The sequence below is a fragment of the Notolepis coatsorum genome (genome assembly GCF_963971535.1).
Source record: "Notolepis coatsorum genome assembly, chromosome: 8".
NCBI lineage: Eukaryota > Metazoa > Chordata > Actinopteri > Aulopiformes > Paralepididae > Notolepis > Notolepis coatsorum.
The window spans coordinates 152,179,753-152,197,925 of NC_140172.1; the positions used below are offsets into that span (position 1 = coordinate 152,179,753).

At 43.6% G+C, this 18,173-nt stretch overlaps 1 protein-coding gene across 1 annotated transcript in view; it reads left to right on the forward strand.

Annotated features, from left to right (window-relative positions):
• arhgap32b (Rho GTPase activating protein 32b) overlaps window positions 1-18,173 on the forward strand; it is a 40,098-nt gene that overhangs the window by 10,634 nt on the left and 11,291 nt on the right. Inside the window, exons 3-11 of the mRNA XM_084320608.1 lie at window positions 1,731-1,875; window positions 4,235-4,317; window positions 4,903-5,010; window positions 7,303-7,448; window positions 9,522-9,723; window positions 10,427-10,581; window positions 12,603-12,677; window positions 13,178-14,020; window positions 14,376-14,998. Coding sequence (XP_084176734.1) covers window positions 1,731-1,875; window positions 4,235-4,317; window positions 4,903-5,010; window positions 7,303-7,448; window positions 9,522-9,723; window positions 10,427-10,581; window positions 12,603-12,677; window positions 13,178-14,020; window positions 14,376-14,998 — 2,380 coding nt within the window. The remainder of the gene's footprint in view (window positions 1-1,730; window positions 1,876-4,234; window positions 4,318-4,902; window positions 5,011-7,302; window positions 7,449-9,521; window positions 9,724-10,426; window positions 10,582-12,602; window positions 12,678-13,177; window positions 14,021-14,375; window positions 14,999-18,173) is intronic.

The window sequence follows — 18,173 nt, forward strand, 5'->3', positions numbered from 1 at the left end:
CTGCCAGCATGTTTAATATCCATAAAACTAAAGGTTAAAATACAAAGACACTGTACTACAAAAGTACAATGTACAAAGGTACCTGTAGTAGTATTAAAAATGCCACCCCTAAATACTACTCACTAAATATCCTGACGTCAGAGAGCTGTGCAAATATTGTGAAATACTTGCTTTTTATATATTCTCATTATTGACATGGACTGCACTTTTTGACTAAGATTTAACTAAACTTTATTGTTAAAAAATATATATATTTTGTACTTTTTTGTATTTCTTATTTTTTTTAACATAAAATAATTTGGGTCGCACCTAAATCGGCAGGGTCGGTCGGCAACCGGAACCAAACCATTTTTTTTGTTAGGCCTAAGTCATCTGTGTCTGTACAAGGCAATTATTTCTGTGTGTGTAAGTTAATCTCCTGAGCCACGGGAGGAAATGTGCGTACTTGGCATTCCATGAAACTCTGCACCATGAGATGACTCTGTCCTGAGGAGTCTGGATACACTTCAGAGAGTCTTTGGTCCAAAGCAAATTGCTGGTCTTCATACCAAGTCTGTCTGAAGTTGATCCTCTCCTCAGGACTGTCCCGTTCTGAGGGCACCGGATTGGCCCAGGGCTTGAAATGAAGGGTGTCCGGCCAGACATGCCCTGGAGGATAAAACACTGTCTGGGACGGCACAAAACTAATTTGGGGACGGGCCAAGGAAGTTGGATGGGGGGGGGGGGGGGGGGGGGGCTGAATTCTTATACAATCACATGTAGTGGATCTGGGAAGGTTTCTTTTCAGTTCGGGACAAATAAAAAGGTAGTTTGGATGATACTGGGACAGGTGTTAATTGAGCACCTCAGAGGAAGAACCATATGACTCCTTTTTTAATACAGTAGAGGTTGAACACTATTATCTAAAGATGGTCATTTGGAGTGTTGTGTTCAGTCATAGTTAGAGACAGTAGAGGTTGAATACTTTATTATCTAAAGATGGTAAGTTAAAGTGTTGTGTTCAGTCATAGTTAAAGACGGTAGAGGTTGAGTACTTTATTATCTAAAGATGGTAAGTTAAAGTGTTGTGTTCAGTCATAGTTAAAGACAATAGAGGTTGAGTACTTTATTATCTAAAGATGGTAAGTTAAAGTGTTGTGTTCATTCATAGTTAAAGACGGTAGAGGTTGAGTACTTTATTATCTAAAGATGGTAAGTTAAAGTGTTGTGTTCAGTCATAGTTAAAGACAATAGAGGTTGGGTACTTTATTATCTAAAGATGGTAAGTTAGAGTGTTGTGTTCATTCATAGTTAAAGACAATAGAGGTTGAGTACTTTATTATCTAAAGATGGTAAGTTAGAGTGTTGTGTTCATTCATAGTTAAAGACGGTAGAGGTTGAGTACTTTATTATCTAAAGATGGTAAGTTAAAGTGTTGTGTTCAGTCATAGTTAAAGACAATAGAGGTTGAGTACTTTATTATCTAAAGATGGTGAGTTAAAGTGTTGTGTTCATTCATAGTTAAAGACAGTAGTGGTTGAGTATTTTCTTATGATATATCAAGTTATTTGGATTTACTTTACAACTGCAAATTGTCCAAAAGATTTCAAAACAAACGTATATGGTTCTTCAGTGCAACGGTTCAGTTCTAAGTCCTGGATGAACCGGGTGGACTGGGTTTGGACGTGTGAAACGTCTTCCTTAACGCTCTCTCTCTCTCTTGCTCTCTTTGCTTCCTCTTCTTTCCTCAGACATGAGTTTGACTCGGAACAGATCCCTGACCTGACCAAAGATGTGTACATCCAGGACATCCACTGTGTGGGTTCTCTGTGTAAGCTGTACTTCAGAGAGCTGCCCAACCCTCTGCTCACCTACCAGCTCTACGACAAGTTCTCTGTAAGCAACCCATCTATCTAACTAACCCTCTGCTCACCTACCAGCTCTATGACAAGTTCTCTGTAAGCAACCCATCTATCTAACTAACCCTCTGCTCACCTACCAGCTCTACGACAAGTTCTCTGTAAGCAACACATTGGTCTGTCTGTCCTGTCTGTCTGTCTGTCTGTCTGTCTGTCTGTCTGTCTGTCTGTCTGTCTGTCTGTCTGTCTGTCTGTCTGTCTGTCTGTCTGTCTGTCTGTCTGTCTGTTTGTCTGTCTATCAATCAAAGAGTCTCTTCATTCTAGCTCTGGCTAGTTGGCTACAAACGAATGCAATGGGGCCAAGCTCCTGTCTGTACACAGTGTTCACAGTGCACACAAAGTCAAGTTTAGATTCTAGTAGATTTGGTTTTGGGTGTGTTTTTTAGTTCCACTATGAGGTAATGTTATTGTGTCTCTGTGTGACAGGCTCTCTCTCTCTCTCTCTCTCTCTCTCTCTCTCTCTCTGCCATCCAGATCTCCCTCTCTGTGGGGGGTCTGGGTGACATGGTGGAGTGTCAGCCCTCCTCTGGGGTTTAGACATCATCAGGTTTATATAATCATCAGTATTGATTCGTTCAGCGATGGATTGATGTTGACGCTGGCATCATATACTGACACCACACTAGATCTACTCGTATCAGATAATCTCCCAGAAGGATGGCAAGAATAGAAGTACAGATCGCTCACAATAAACATTCAATTAGTCAAAAGTAAAAAAAAATATAAATACACATTCAGAGATATACATTCTAAAATATGTATATAAATTCTGAAATATACAGTCCTAAAATGTACAGTAAAATGTAAGTGTCCAGGAAGGTATACCTATAGTAAAATGTAAATGTACAGGAAGACATACAGGGATTTACTTACTTTAACTTGAATAATTCCATCTCAAACACAATGTTTTCAAAGCATTAATAGCCAAGAGGAAAGTGGCAGTGCTGTAGCGTAGTGGTGTTGAGGTCAAAAGTCAAGTGATCTGAGAACAAAGAGCAATGGAAATGGAAGAGATCTGAGCCACTGTTATTCAGGACTGTCCTGAGTCCTGACCCTCAACTCGTAGGAAATAACTCATTAGTCGGCCGAAGCGCCTCTGTCGTCCGTGAGTCAATAAAGGATGTTTAAACTTGAAATCAGAGTCTCTTCCTGTTTGTCGACCGACGCCGTGACCTTCGGTTTCCAGTAAGCTGCGCAGTCGTTGTCATTTGAATGAATTAATTGTATTTGTATAGCGCTTTTCCAAACAAAGTTACAAAGTGCTTTACAGACATGTTAAAAACAGCAAACATCAGCAAAGGCGAAAAAATTTAATAGACAATTAAATGAGGAAAAAAAGACAAAAAACCTTCCAAACAGGATTTGTAGGCAGATTGATAAAACAGTTTATTATGCAGCAATCAGAGCTGACCTAAACCCATAACCTTAGGAAAAACATTAAAAAAAAACATAAAAATGTACCCAAAGCGGTAATGGATCAGATTAGTACTCTGCATCAGCCAATAACATCAGCCAATACTACAGAGGTTTCTGAATCAGCGTCAACCACGGAAAAGTAGTACCTCAGGGCATCGCCGCTGTAAATACTGGAACGTACACGCAAATCACCAAACACTTAGGAGTTCGGTTGTAGACCAAAATAATACACAGCACTCCGTTACACCCTGTCATTACAAGTACAGAAAACCACAGGGCTTTAAACATCCCCTCCAAGCGCAACAGAACATAACCTAAAGACGGGGTAAATGTTTGCCGGTTGCCCCGGCAACGCGGCCAGGGGGGAAAAGGGGGGGGGGGGGGTGGTTGAGGGAGAAAGGCCTGTGTCCCCCCCCCCCCCACCTTGGCTCGGCACAGCTGTGTGAAACCACCTCTGGTTAACATGGACTGTCCACCGCTAAGCACATCTAAAGGTACAGAGTTATGTTACACCGCCGTGGGCTGTGTTGTTCCTCTTTGTCAGTTGTGACCTGCAGATGGAAAATACGCTTTTAGGAACTTTCAGAATATACATGTCTTTTACTACATGTGTTTACAAACGGTACACGACGTGCAAACAAAGCTTCTCCAGGCGTGAGATACAGTGAACACACTGCAGTGACAGGCTGGTATTCATCTGGTGTGTGTAGTCACTGTATCACGAAGTCAACCAGAGCACGAATACATGTCTCCACTCTCCATGGGGGGGGGGGGGGGGGGGGGATACCCACGCGTTAACGCTTGGATTACGGATCGCACCTTTCAAACATCGATTCACAGATACATACCTCTCCTTCTCTCTCTTTCTCTCTCTCCCCCTTCTCTCTCTCGCTCCATCCTTCCCCTTCCCTCCCCTGAAGGAGGCTGTATCAGCAGCCACAGACGAGGAACGACTCATCAAGATCCATGACGTCATCCAGCAGCTGCCGCCTCCGCATTACAGGTCCGTGTGGAGCTGCACTGCCCCCTGGTGGCAGCCACAGGATACACACACAATACTGTACATAATAAAATAAAATAAAAATGTGGAAACCTAGCTTTATTTCTTACCAATGATGTTGTTGTTGTTGGTAGAGTCAGTTTCCCAGCACAATCCATGCTGTTCCTCACTCATACCTGTCGTCACGATACCAAAATCTTGTCTTCAATACCGATACCAGCCTAAGTATCACGATACCAGTTCTAAAACGATACCACGGCAAATACCTAAAATATCAGAACAAGTTATGGAATATAATATTAGATCCAGAACATGGAACATTCTTTATACAATTATTTCTATTAATAAAATAGTGTTTTATTATAAAGGGGAAACAAATTATTATAATAATTGATAAGTGTGATTTATTGGCGGCCTAAAGAAATTTATTTATATTTGAAAATCAATTCTAAAAGATTCAATTTAAACTCAATTAAAGGTTAGATTTTTGTGAAATATTTTGAGAGTAATAAAAAATGTTCTATTCCACAGCCTATAGGGTGCCAATAATTCCTGATGTATGTTCTCCACCGTGTTCCGTGTTCCCAGAACTCTGGAGTTCCTGATGAGGCACCTGTCCCTCCTGGCTGCCCACAGCTACGTCACCAACATGCACAGTAAGAACCTGGCCATCGTCTGGGCTCCCAACCTGCTGCGGTAAGAAGAGATCACAACCTGCCTCGTTGTTGAAGCAAACCCCCCCCCCCCCCGGAGCGTTTACCCCCCCGTAGTGTGAACACCAGACTCTAACTCGGGTCCGCAGTCCATAATCATAATCATAATGTTGACATTCGAATTCTAAATCAACATTCGAATTTTTTATTTTTAATAATTTTTTTTCTTTTTTCTTTTTATGTGTCTATTCAATCTGTTTAAACAAATGGGGGTTTTCTTCACAGTTGCAGTTAAAGATTAGGCTACACTAATATTATACTATAAGACGTCACCACCACTTTCGTACCAACCGTGCCCTTATTGGATTATTTATGTTGACGAAACTGATGAGTTATATTCATTAAAGAAAGTTGATTAAATAAAAAAATATACTCATTTAATCAGATGAATCACTTTATTCAAATTGAGGATTTAGTTTAAAAAAAGATTTTTTTTTTTTTTATAGACATTCGAAGCTTCGTTCGAATACGTTGATAGTAGCTTTGAATGTTAAATAATGACATTCGGTACAGCCCTACTGTTTTGGCTTTCCCATATATTTCAAAATAGCATACTTAGATACACATTTTATGTAGGGTAATACTTTTTAAAGGTGTCGAATAAAGGCAAAAAACATTATCATTTGAAAAATGTTGGCGGGTCCGAAATGAATGTTGTTGTTTACATGTTGCGTGCATGTATCCCCTCCGCGTTTTCCTTAATGCCAAGCAAGCAGTGCAAAAATGCTTCCGCATTCGTCACCGCACGCCAGTGCGGTAAAGCGCCCTTCTTTTCAGGCCCCGCTTAGACAAATGCTACCGTGCGTGCACCGGCGGCGGCGTGCTCGCTCAGGTGCGTGCGTGCGCCGGCGTGCTCGCGCGAGGTGCCCGCGCATGCGCATGAGATCCCGCCTTGGTTCGACACGAGCGGAGCTCAATATATATAAGTCACCGCCCCTTATTCAGTATCTAGAAATAGCTCAATTGGCAAGGCCACATGGCTGTGGATCCTATGGCTCGTTTGCTGGCGAGTTCGAATCCCATCGAAAATATTTTTTAACGTGATTTTTTTTTAACGTGTATTCTTTCGCCGGTTAAGGTTAGGCATGGTTAAGGTTAAGGTTAAGGTTAGGCATTGTTTCGGAGTTGGTTAAGGTTAGAACGGTTAAGTTTAGGCGCTGTTAAGGAGCTGGTTAAGGTTAGAGTTTGTCAAAGAGAATGGCAATATAATTTCTATGGTTAAGGTTAGGCATGGTTAAGGTTAAGGTTAAGGTTAGGCATTGTTTCGGAGTTGGTTAAGGTTAGAACGGTTAAGTTTAGGCGCTGTTAAGGAGCTGGTTAAGGTTAGAGTTTGTCAAAGAGAATGGCAATAGACAGCCTATTTCCGCGCGACCTGGGCGCTGGGCGGCGGAAAATGAAAGGCGCATTACTGCACGCCACTACGGTAAATTTTTGCACTGCTTGCTTGGCATAAAGCTACACGCATCCCCTCCCTACTTCCCATTTCCCCCACGTGGAATGCACCTGATTGGATACATGATGTGCTGGTGCTCTAGTGCGACATCTAGTGGATGAATGTTATCAATAGCACCTTTAAACATAAACAAACTATACAGTCATATTATTCTGTGTAATATAGCTTTCTGTGTCAAAGGTACTTGTTTTGTTATCCAATGTTACCCATTTTCTAATGATCAGTAAAGGAACCATTTCTAACTTGAGGTGTACAGTAGTTTGACCAACTGTCAACTTCTCACAGAATGTTTAGAATCTTTTTTTCCAGCGAGGCAGCAGGTAACCATGGTGACCACTCCCCAGACATTCCAGTCAAGGCAAAGATACACTCCCTACAACAAATTGATAGGGTCTGCTTTTATTTTTCAAGGGTAATCAATCTGTAAAAAAAAAAAAAAGACACATCAAATGTCAAAACAAACACATACCCTTGACTCTGAACAGGCTGTTGTATTGAAGTCTGCATGTATCTTAGGGCCATCGCTGTCTTCGCCACCGAAGTCTCTGCCATCTGTTGTATTCATCCGGCTGTTTTTTTTTTTTCACAATCGAATATTCATTTTCACAATAAAATGTATGTTTCTTACAATTATATTATTAATTTGAATATAGAATATTCGTTGACAGCCCTAATAATGTGTCGGAAACCTCTGCCCGTGGTCCTCCGCTGCCCTGCGTTATTATAATACAGTCCGAAAGAGATGATGTTGCAGTCGGGTGTGTCGGATTGATTCCAGTGAGTGACCGGTAACGCGGTGGTCCATCTCCCCCCCCCCCCCAGGTCCAAGCAGATCGAGTCGGCCTGCTTCAGCGGCACGGCGGCCTTCATGGAGGTGCGCATCCAGTCGGTGGTGGTGGAGTTCATCCTGAACCACGTGGAGGTGCTCTTCAGCACCAAGCTCAGCACGCTCATACGAGAGGGGGCAGGTATTTACACCTTCTGTTGTTATTACAGGCTGGCTGGCTGTTGCTGAGTCATTTGTTACCTCCGGCACGCTGAGCGCAAGAGGGGGATTTTAATCTCTTTGAGTGTGTGTGTGTGTCTGCGTCCGGGGGTATCCGTCCGTAACCGCGATAGCGCTTGGTGCATTTCCTATCAAGATTTGGCTCCGACCTGGTGGATAGGTTATTAGGTTGGCAGTCAGCCAAGCATCTGCACTGTTGCCCCTCTCTCTCTCTCTCTCTGATTCAGAGACGTGTGCTGTAGCGCAAATGTTCTCTCTCTCCTGACTGAGTGCCACTCGTTTTGGCATCATTATTATAGCTGTGTCTGATTACTTCAGGTGAATGTTTATTATTATTATTATTTGGGATGTCCGATATTATCGGCCTACTGATATTATCGGCCGATATCGGCATTAAAATGTGATATCGGAAATTATCGGTATCGGGTTTCAATTTTTTTTATAAATCTTTTTATTTTTAACATTTATTTCACCTTTATTTACCCAGGCAAGCAAGTAAGAAAAATTTCTGATTTTATTTATTGTCAAAAGTATGCATAATGTTGTGTTAATTCCATGACAAGATATATGTAATGTTAATTACCTGAAATTATTCAGTTTTTTGGGGGGGGAAACCCTGCATATATCGGTATCGGTTGATATCGGTATCGGAAATTAAGAGTTGGACAATATCGGTATATCGTATCGGTAAAAAAGCCAATATCAAGCATCCCTATATTAATTCTTTTGTGTCTCGTTGCCTCTGCTCCTTGGTCCCACCGTTTGATCATGTTGTTGGTGGCAGAGGCTCAGAAAGGTAACGTTGCCATGGCAATGGCATCAATTGGATGAACATTTCCGTGACGGTTGTGATGAACATTCCAACTTTCTGAATCTCATGCACTTGTCCACGCATGAAGCGACACTTATCCAAGGACACTATAAAAGAAGGAAGGGTCATCGCGTAGCGTGTGAACACACAATACATTGGTGCCAAGTGTGGGAACTTTCAGTTGGGCCGACATTGAGTCGAATGGGGATCAGCCGTCTCCTCGTTTATGTCATTTAAACAGTTTTTTTTACCTCGGATGTCAGAATCGTCTGCAATGTGTTGCCTTGTTAACTAGCTAACGTTTGATATATTGGTTGATGTATTATTTCCTCAGGTAGCTGGTATATTCTTTATTTTAATACACGCTTCAATAGAACTGGCAGCAAGCAGAGCATAGAACGCTGGTATAGGGAGGTGTAGTGGTTACGTCGTTGCTGTTTCCGGCCGGTCCACCTCGCAAAATTGCAACGCATTTCCCCATTGCCCATTTCTAAATCGTCTCGTTTAAAACAAATAAAGCATGAACATTTGCACAGTGTACCTTTCTGTGCGTATTCATCCACAATATATAGCTCAACATGAAGATATTCGCAATTAATCGGGAAAAAAAATCGTTGAATATTATTTCAACCAAAAATGCTTAAACAATAATGTTAGTGATAGAAGGGAACTCATTTTGTGCAAAAATGGAAAGCTTTCCAATGTTCATAAGGCAGAATTGTTACAATAGCCGATAATCCAATGATGAATCCCTATACGGGCGGACCTCGCGGGGCGGTCCAAAGTGACGTCAGACTACACCTCCCTATTCCGACATGATGACTCTTCTTTTTTTTATAGTCTCCTTGGTATAGAACACTGGTATTCCGGCGTGATGATGACCCTTCCTTCTCTTATAGCTTCCTTGCACTTATTCCCACGACATAATTTTCATCAACGTTAGGGTTGGGCATCGTTTGGATTTGAACGATTCCGATTCTCCATTTCGATTCCTGTTCTAAACGATTCTCGATTCCGATTCTTTGAGGTGCAGGTCAAAACGGGTCACAGCTTATTTCGCAGGATTTTTTTTTTTTTTTTTTTTTTAATCTTAATTTATTTTCATACTATTCACATTGTCAGTTGACTTGATACAGTTTAATTTGGTTGCTGTACTGTAACTAGGGTATTAATTAACAAAGTAAAAAAAAAAACTGTCTCACTCTACTTCCCTCCCTCCTTCAGGTCACAACTCATTGTCGCGGCCCAAGTCGCTGCTGGTGTCCTCCCCCTCCACCAAGCTGCTGACTCTAGAGGAGGCCCAGGCGCGGACCCAGGCCCAGATCAACTCCCCCGTCACCGCAGACAGCAAGTACATAGAGGTGGGCGAGGGTCCCGCCGCGCTGCAGGGCAAGTTCCACACCGTCATCGAGTTCCCCTCAGAGAGGTACGTCCGGTCCTTCTTATTCTTTAACCATACATGTTTTAATACATGATTCCCCTCAGAGAGGTACGTCCGGTCCTCCTTATTCTGTAACCATACATGTTTTTTTTAATACATAGGATTACAGTCTAATCTGTAATCTGAATGTAAACAAATGGGTACCCCCAATATTATGGGACCCAAAGTCCCATATCCTAGGCCTGGCCACTAGTTTATCTACTGCCTCTGTCCTTCAGACCAACAGTTTAACTGGACGTCCTACCTGCTGCCATTGCTAATCCAGCACTCTAGAGTGAGTTAATTGGTCTAAAAACGTCTCATCTCATCTAACCTCGTTCCCAGTTGTATCTCCTCCGTGAGATAAATCCCGGTAAAGCACTACGGCCGAAAGTGTCTATGGGGTAGAATTTCCGGTGTATGTACTTCCCCGGCTGGAAGCTGCCTCCGAACGGACCAAACCTTTCCCGAATCCTGTCGGCAAACAAGCTATAGAACGTCCCGGTCACGTAGTAAATTCTTCAGGCAAAGCCGTTGCAGTGGCTTTTAAACGAGGAAATATTGTGCACTTCACACGTTTCTATAATTGTTTTGTCGAAACCGGAACTCCCTGTAGCCTGTACTTCCGTTTAGACACATTAGGAGGCATGTCTTGTCCCGCCTACATCTCACCTGTACCTGCGTGTCCACCTTCACTCTCCCGTCACAGGAAGAGACCTCCAATCAAATCCAAGAAGTCTCCGGTGGGAAGCTGGCGCTCCTTCTTCAACCTGGGAAAGTCTTCCTCCTCCTCCTCCATGTCCAAACGCAAGCTGCACCGCAACCCCAGCGAACCCAGCGAGCTGAAGGCCATGGCCCTGGCAGGTGAGACAGTCCACCTTTTATTAGAGGGATAAACCCCTCGAGAGGAACCAAGGGGGTCCTTAACACCAAGGACCCATTAAGACCCAGTGAGTAGAAGGTAGGGGTGGACGGTATAAACGGTATACGGTATAAACGGTATTAATTTGCTCTACGGTATGGATTTTGACTATACCGTTTAACCGGTAGAGCAGCTCTAAAATAGCAATGATGTCATGTAACCACAGCGCGACTATTTCAATCGCATTTGCCCCTAAAAATAGATAGAATTAGTCATAGATAATAGATATGTGCAAACTGGAAAAAGTTATTTAGGAGGCTTCGCGCAGTGGGCGTGTCAACACGCAATTGTCATTTCATAATAAACACATATCACCGCGGCGCACAGCAAGTTTCAATTTCAGTTCCTGGCATTTTTAACCAGTGGAGAAAGGTAAGATATTTCCCTATCGTTATTCTATGTTAATAAAACATACCTGGTGATCAACTACAGTTTGCTGTAAACATTATGATATGTGTGTAGTGTTATGATAACGACGGCAGCAGCGGGAGCCGGGAGGACGGCTGCAGCAGTGGATTTGCGAATAGCATGCAGCTGCAGAGCCGCAGAGCCAGTGGCTCTTTCAGGTCTGGTCACAGGCCCGTCAAACAGCGCCCCCCCACCCTTGCGCCGTTCTGACCCCCATCGTCTCTAAGCATTTTGTGTGTCAATTTGTTGACACATGTGTCAATTTGTTGACACAATTGTCAATTCTTAAAGCTGAGGATGAGTGGCACCTTTGTCTCAATTCTTATTCAATTCAATTCGCTCTGCGGCTCTGCAGCTACATATGCTTCTAGCAAAATCCAGCCCCGCTGTTTGCAATGGGAGCAGGAGTCTCGACTCGGGACTTATTTTATTTGGAATATAATGACTTTATACGCAAAAGTAGCCTAGTTTTAAGTTAAAATATTATAAATCTACATGCCTTGAGGATGTCATTATTTATATAGCCTGCCTATCAGGCAAAAAAAATTATTCTAACCGAAACACTGATACCGTGATATATACCGTTACCGTCTATGCTTCAAATTATACCGTGATATAAATTTTAGACCATACCGTCCACCCCTAGTAGAAGGCTATGGTTCTAGTCTGTAAGACCCAGTGAGATCTGGATCTGACTAGGGAGATTGATTGTTGACATGATGATACTATTACTACTATAACACATCCATGTGATGATACTATTGAACCTTTACTAGACACATATCAACAAGGCCAACTATAACTCCATGATACTATTGAACCTTTACTAGGCACATATCAACAAGGTCAACTATAACTGATACTATTGAACCTTTACTAGACACATATCAACAAGGCCAACTATAACTGATACTATTGAACCTTTACTAGACACATATCAACAAAATATATATATCAAAAATATATCAGATATGCATTTCAAAGATACCCAGCGTACAATATGGGTTTAACACAGCTTTACGGTGGGGTCTGGAAGCTCGGAGTTGCTAATAAACAGTTTAAATCATTGTTACAAAACGCGTGGTACTCACAGAGCGAACGTTGGCAAGATGGCGTCTTCTTCTTCTTCTGCCGCTATTAGGCTGCCTGGTGCGCATGCGCTGTGACACCAACGGCGGAAATGGACGTTCGGTCTGTAAGTACCACTCGTTTTGTAACAATGATTTAAACTGTTTATTAGCAACTCCGAGCTTCTAGACCCCACCGTAAAGCTGTGTTAAACCCATATTGTACGCTGGGTATCTTTGAAATTCATATCTGATATATTTTTGACCCACCCCCAGCTCAGAATTCAGCGCTTGGTACTTAATATGAGCCTGGTGGCGGCATAGCTGAGAGTGACTGCGGATACGAAAAGCCCCTGGCTTGCAGATCGCAGTCGCGTAAGGGGCTACAACAAGGCCAACTATAACTCCCATGTACACAGTCACTAGTCTATCTACCTCTGACACGGTTTCACTGAGACTAACGATGCTTTTTTTGTGTCTCGTACCAGGAGGCCGAGGGGACTCGGGAACACTCAGATCAGCGAAGAGTGAAGAGTCCCTGACTTCCCTGCATAATGTAGAAGGTAATGTTCCACAGCTCTGTGTCATTTAGTACAGCGTACCACATATCAGTCTAGCCTTCTACGTGATGGTCCCCAAGGTCAGGGTTGCCCGAAGTGGATCCCCAAATTCAGCCCTTAATTAAATTCTTTCTGACCCTCCAAAATATTTGTAATTGAATCAGATTTTTATTCAATGTCAAGATGAGAAGTTATTTTGAAACGAATAACTAATCACAAGGCATATTAATAAACATCTTGAATCTTTGGGAAGCAATATTTTTTATTTTTTTACCTGCGGTTCACAGCCTCCTTTAAGCCTCCAGGCTTCTGATCTGATTAATAAAAGAATAATACAAAAACGTCTTCCACCCTCCTTGTTCTGTTGCACATGGTCAGGACTCCCTGGAAGAAGAGATCTTGTATCTCAATGGGACATTCCTGGATAAATAAATAAAAAAATTAAAATAAAAAACATGTCCCCGAATCCAGTCTTGACCGTCGCCTCCTCTCTCTCCCTGCAGGAGAGTCTAAGGTGTACCGCCCCCGGCGCCCGCGCTCCAGCAGCGACGCCCTCTCCGCCTCCTTCAACGGAGAGCTGCTGGACAGGCAGCAGCAGCAGCACTGCAACTCCTACGACAACCTGGACGGCACGGGGGACAGCGACGGCGACGACGGGCCCATCTGCGTGCCCGCCCTCATGTCGCCGCCCCGCTCGGCCGGCGCCGAGGACGTGGACCTGAGCCCCCCCGACATCGGCATGGCCTCGCTGGACTTTGACCCCATGTCGTTCCAGTGTAGCCTCCCCGACACCTCCTTCGCCTTCCCTCTGGACGAGCTCATGTTCGCGGGAGGGAGCTTCGGCAGGCTCAACAACGCCTCCGAGCCCACGCTGCCCTCTTTCCTGAGTACCTTACACAGTCCTTTCCTATCCCCCGATCTGGGGTCGGCCGGCGCGGAGAGAACGGAAAGCAGGAGGTTAACCACCTCCTACTCCTACTCCGATAAACCCACACAGGCCGTGTCGCCCATCAAATGTGTAAAGTCTGCCAGTTTGGCCCCGCTGTCCATTTCGGAGCTGTTCTCCGTGGAGATGCTCGGTAAAGACGACGACGAGGATTGGCGCGGGGTCCTCCGTCCCCAGCCTCCGTCCCCGTCCTCTTCGCCCCCCTCCCCGCCGTTTATGGGCGGTTTGCTGCTGAAGATGGGCGAACGGTCTCTGAGCGAAGCCTTCCAGATGGAACTGCACTCCACGCTGGCTGCTTTCGACACCGCCGACGGCGGAGACTTGACGGCGGGAGAGGAGGAGGAGTCGCAGCAGCAGCGAGCGACGACGGCGGCGGCTTCCAGCGGCCAAGAGCGGCGAGGTAGGTGGAGCGACGCCCCGCGCGGCAGAAATACAACACCTTTTCTCATCTTTGTTTGTGTGGTGTCATATTTTTTTCTATCATGTTGAACTCGAGGACTTTATTTGAATTAAATACGTGCCTGTTCTCTCCTAGGTGTAGTTTCCCAGGTTCATGCCTTTAATTCCTTGCATGGATTTCAGCTGAAAGAAATCTTTTCACATGATGCCCACGCACCATGCTTAACCACTCCCTCTCTCTCCTACTTGTGAAGAAACCTGCCTGCCTTCTCTTCTTTCCTCTGCCTTAGCGTTCTGTCGCTCACACTCTCCTCGACCGCAGTTCCCATGTGTTTTTATTTTTTGTCCACCCCCAGGAGCCGTAGCTCTGGACTCTCCAAAGGACCCCGTCCCCGTCGGCTCCGTGTCCGCCCTTCCTCCCCATCCCCATCCCCACCCCCCTCCCAAGAACGCCGCCCGCATGCTGGCCCTGGCCCTGGCCGAGTCTGCCCAGCAGGCTTCTGTCCTGTCCCAGAGGAGGCCGTCCGAGCCCCCCGCCCCCGTGTCCCCCCCCCTCCAGCCTCAGGACCCCTCCCACAGCCCGGACCGCCGCTCGCCCCCTTCGGTCCTTCACCTTCAGGCGTCGCTCGAGGAGGAAGCCGGGGGCGTCGTAACCCCTCTCGTCCCCGGCGCCCCCGCCGGCGCCTCTGACCCCTCCCCTTCCACCCCTCCCGGCAAACACCACCCGCCTGATTCGACGGACGGCCTGGACGGCAAACCGCCGGCCGGCGTCGAGTCCGCCGACACTCTGCCTGGAGCCGGCCGGGAGGCAGACGCCGCTCCGCGTCACCAGGGGAACGCCGTCACCGGCGCACCGAGCCAGGCGTCCCTGACCTGCACGAGCCCAGAGAGGAACCACCAGCCTGCAGCTCAGGAGCCGGTCGGTACGTCTCCAGCCACCTCACCCTGCAGCAGCTGCACGGAGACGGGAGCCCCACAGGTACGTTCACATGACTGAGTACTGTGTACATGTTATTACTGAGTTATTATTACTGAATACATGTTATTACTGAATACATGTTATTACTGAGTTATTACTGAATACATGTTATTACTGAGTTATTACTGAGTACTGAGTACATGTTATTACTGAATACATGTTATTACTGAGTTATTACTGAATACATGTTATTACTGAGTTATTACTGAATACATGTTATTACTGAGTTATTACTGAATACATGTTATTACTGAGTTATTACTGAGTACATGTTATTACTGAGTTATTACTGAATACATGTTATTACTGAGTTATTACTGAGTACTGAGTACATGTTATTACTGAGTTATTACTGAATACATGTTATTACTGAGTTATTACTGAATACATGTTATTACTGAGTTATTACTGAATACATGTTAATCCTGAGTTATTACTGAGTACATGTTATTACTGAGTTATTACTGAGTACATGTTATTACTGAATACATGTTATTACTGAGTACATGTTATTAGTTATTACTGAATACATGTTATTACTGTGTACATGTTATTACTGAGTTACTGAATACATGTTATTACTGAGTTATTACTGAATACATGTTATTACTGAGTTATTACTGTGTACATGTTATTACTGAATACATGTTATTACTGAGTTATTACTGAATACATGTTATTACTGAGTTATTACTGAGTACTGAGTACATGTTATTACTGAGTTATTACTGAATACATGTTATTACTGAGTTATTACTGAGTACATGTTATTACTGAGTTATTACTGAATACATGTTATTACTGAGTTATTACTGAATACATGTTATTACTGAGTTATTACTGAATACATGTTATTACTGAGTTATTACTGAATACATGTTATTACTGAGTTATTACTGAGTACATGTTATTACTGAGTTATTACTGAGTACATGTTATTACTGAATACATGTTATTACTGAGTTATTACTGAGTACATGTTATTAGTTATTACTGAATACATGTTATTACTGTGTACATGTTATTACTGAGTTATTACTGAATACATGTTATTACTGAATACATGTTATTACTGAGTTATTACTGAATACATGTTATTACTGAATACATGTTATTACTGAGTTATTACTGAATACATGTTATTACTGAGTTATTACTGAGTACATGTTATTACTGAGTAAATGTTATTACTGAGTACATGTTATTACTGAGTTATTACTGAGTACATGTTATTACTGAATACATGTTACAGGGAGCGAAATTAACTTTTTGACTCACCGGCCAGTGGCGGGTAGATGGGAAGAGTCTACCCGCCAAGCATATTTCTTACCTGCCAATTTTTTTGATAAAAAAAATATATATATATATTTTATATAAAAAAATTTTTTTAAATAAAATATATATTATATAATCATACTTGTAGTTGTATTATCTGCGAGACATCGCCACCACGCAATAAGTCAAAATGCTTGCTATCTGCAAACAGCTCCACTGTCTGTGTGTATACTTGAGTAGCCTCCAGCTCCAGCAAGGATTCTCCGGCCCTGCAGCTAGACCCTATATTCAGCTAGACCCTACATTCAGCATGCAAGGATTCTCCGGCGATGCAGCTGGACCCTATTTATAACGTTACGGTTATTTTGTCAAATCACATTCAACATGCCCTCAGCTAGAATACGCATTCAATCAATGTTATAAGACATTGATATCAGGAGCTATCTGTAGCTACTGCTAGCCCGGTAGATAACGTTAAGACAATTTAGTTTACTGGGACAGATCGATCTAGTCTAGCTAACGAGGGAACGGAGGTATTATGCAGCTCATGGAGGTCCGATCTAGACTAGAGCAGACTGCTACCATTCTGAGAGCTTAACGTTAGCACTAGAGCTGCGGGCGAGCTGCTACCATTCTGAGAGCTTAACGTTAGCACTAGATGCTGCGGGCGAGCTGCTACCATTCTGAGAGCTTAACGTTAGCACTAGATGCTGCGGGCGAGCTGCTACCATTCTGAGAGCTTAACGTTAGCACTAGAGCTGCGGGCGAGCTGCTACCATTCTGAGAGATTAACGTTAGCACTAGAGCTGCGGGCGAGCTGCTACCATTCTGAGAGCTTAACGTTAGCACTAGATGCTGCGGGCGAGCTGCTACCATTCTGAGAGCTTAACGTTAGCACTAGAGCTGCGGGCGAGCTGCTACCATTCTGAGAGCTTAACGTTAGCACTAGATGCTGCGGGCGAGCTGCTACCATTCTGAGAGCTTAACGTTAGCACTAGAGCTGCGGGCAAGCTGCTACCATTCTGAGAGCTTAACGTTAGCAGTGGCACTAGAGCTGCGGGCCGCTCTGTGTTGATACGAGCAGAAGCCAATAGCATCCCGCTGCAGGGCTGGCCCGGCTGGGCGGATATGACTCGTTGCCACGTTTTTTTTCAAAATAAGAATATCATACGAACCGAATGCTGCTAACTGCCGGAGCCATCGATATTATGACTCTAGCTGCGCTTGGGCCGGAAATGAGACCCGCACAGATTTTCAAAATAAGAGTATCGTTATGAACTACACGTCCACACGCCACACGGCAGGCAGGGCTCTCAGTGGCAAGCGCCAAAGGTAAAAACTGAGCGCCCCTGGCGGGCGGCAGGCTTTAATTTCGCCCCTGATGTTATTACTGAGTTATTACTGAGTACATGTTATTACTGAGTACATGTTATTACTGAATACATGTTATTACTGAATAGAAGCTATTACTGAGTTATTACTGAATACATGTTATTACTGAATACATGTTATTACTGAGTACATGTTATTACTGAATACAAGCTATTACTGAATACATGTTATTACTGAGTTATTACTGAGTACATGTTATTACTGAGTACATGTTATTACTGAGTACATGCTATTACTGAGTTATTACTGAATACTAGGGATGCCCCGATCACGTTTTTTTCCTACCGATCGTCGTGAGCCATATCGGCCGATACCGATCCGATACCGATCGTTTTTGATTAAAAAGAAATTAAAAATTATTTTATATATTTTTTTTTATTTTTTTTATAAAATATATATATTATATAATTTGACTTGTACTTGTATTATCTGCGAGACATCGCCACCACGCAACAAGTCAACATGCTCGCTATCTGCAAACGGCTCCACTGTCTGTGTGTACTCTAGT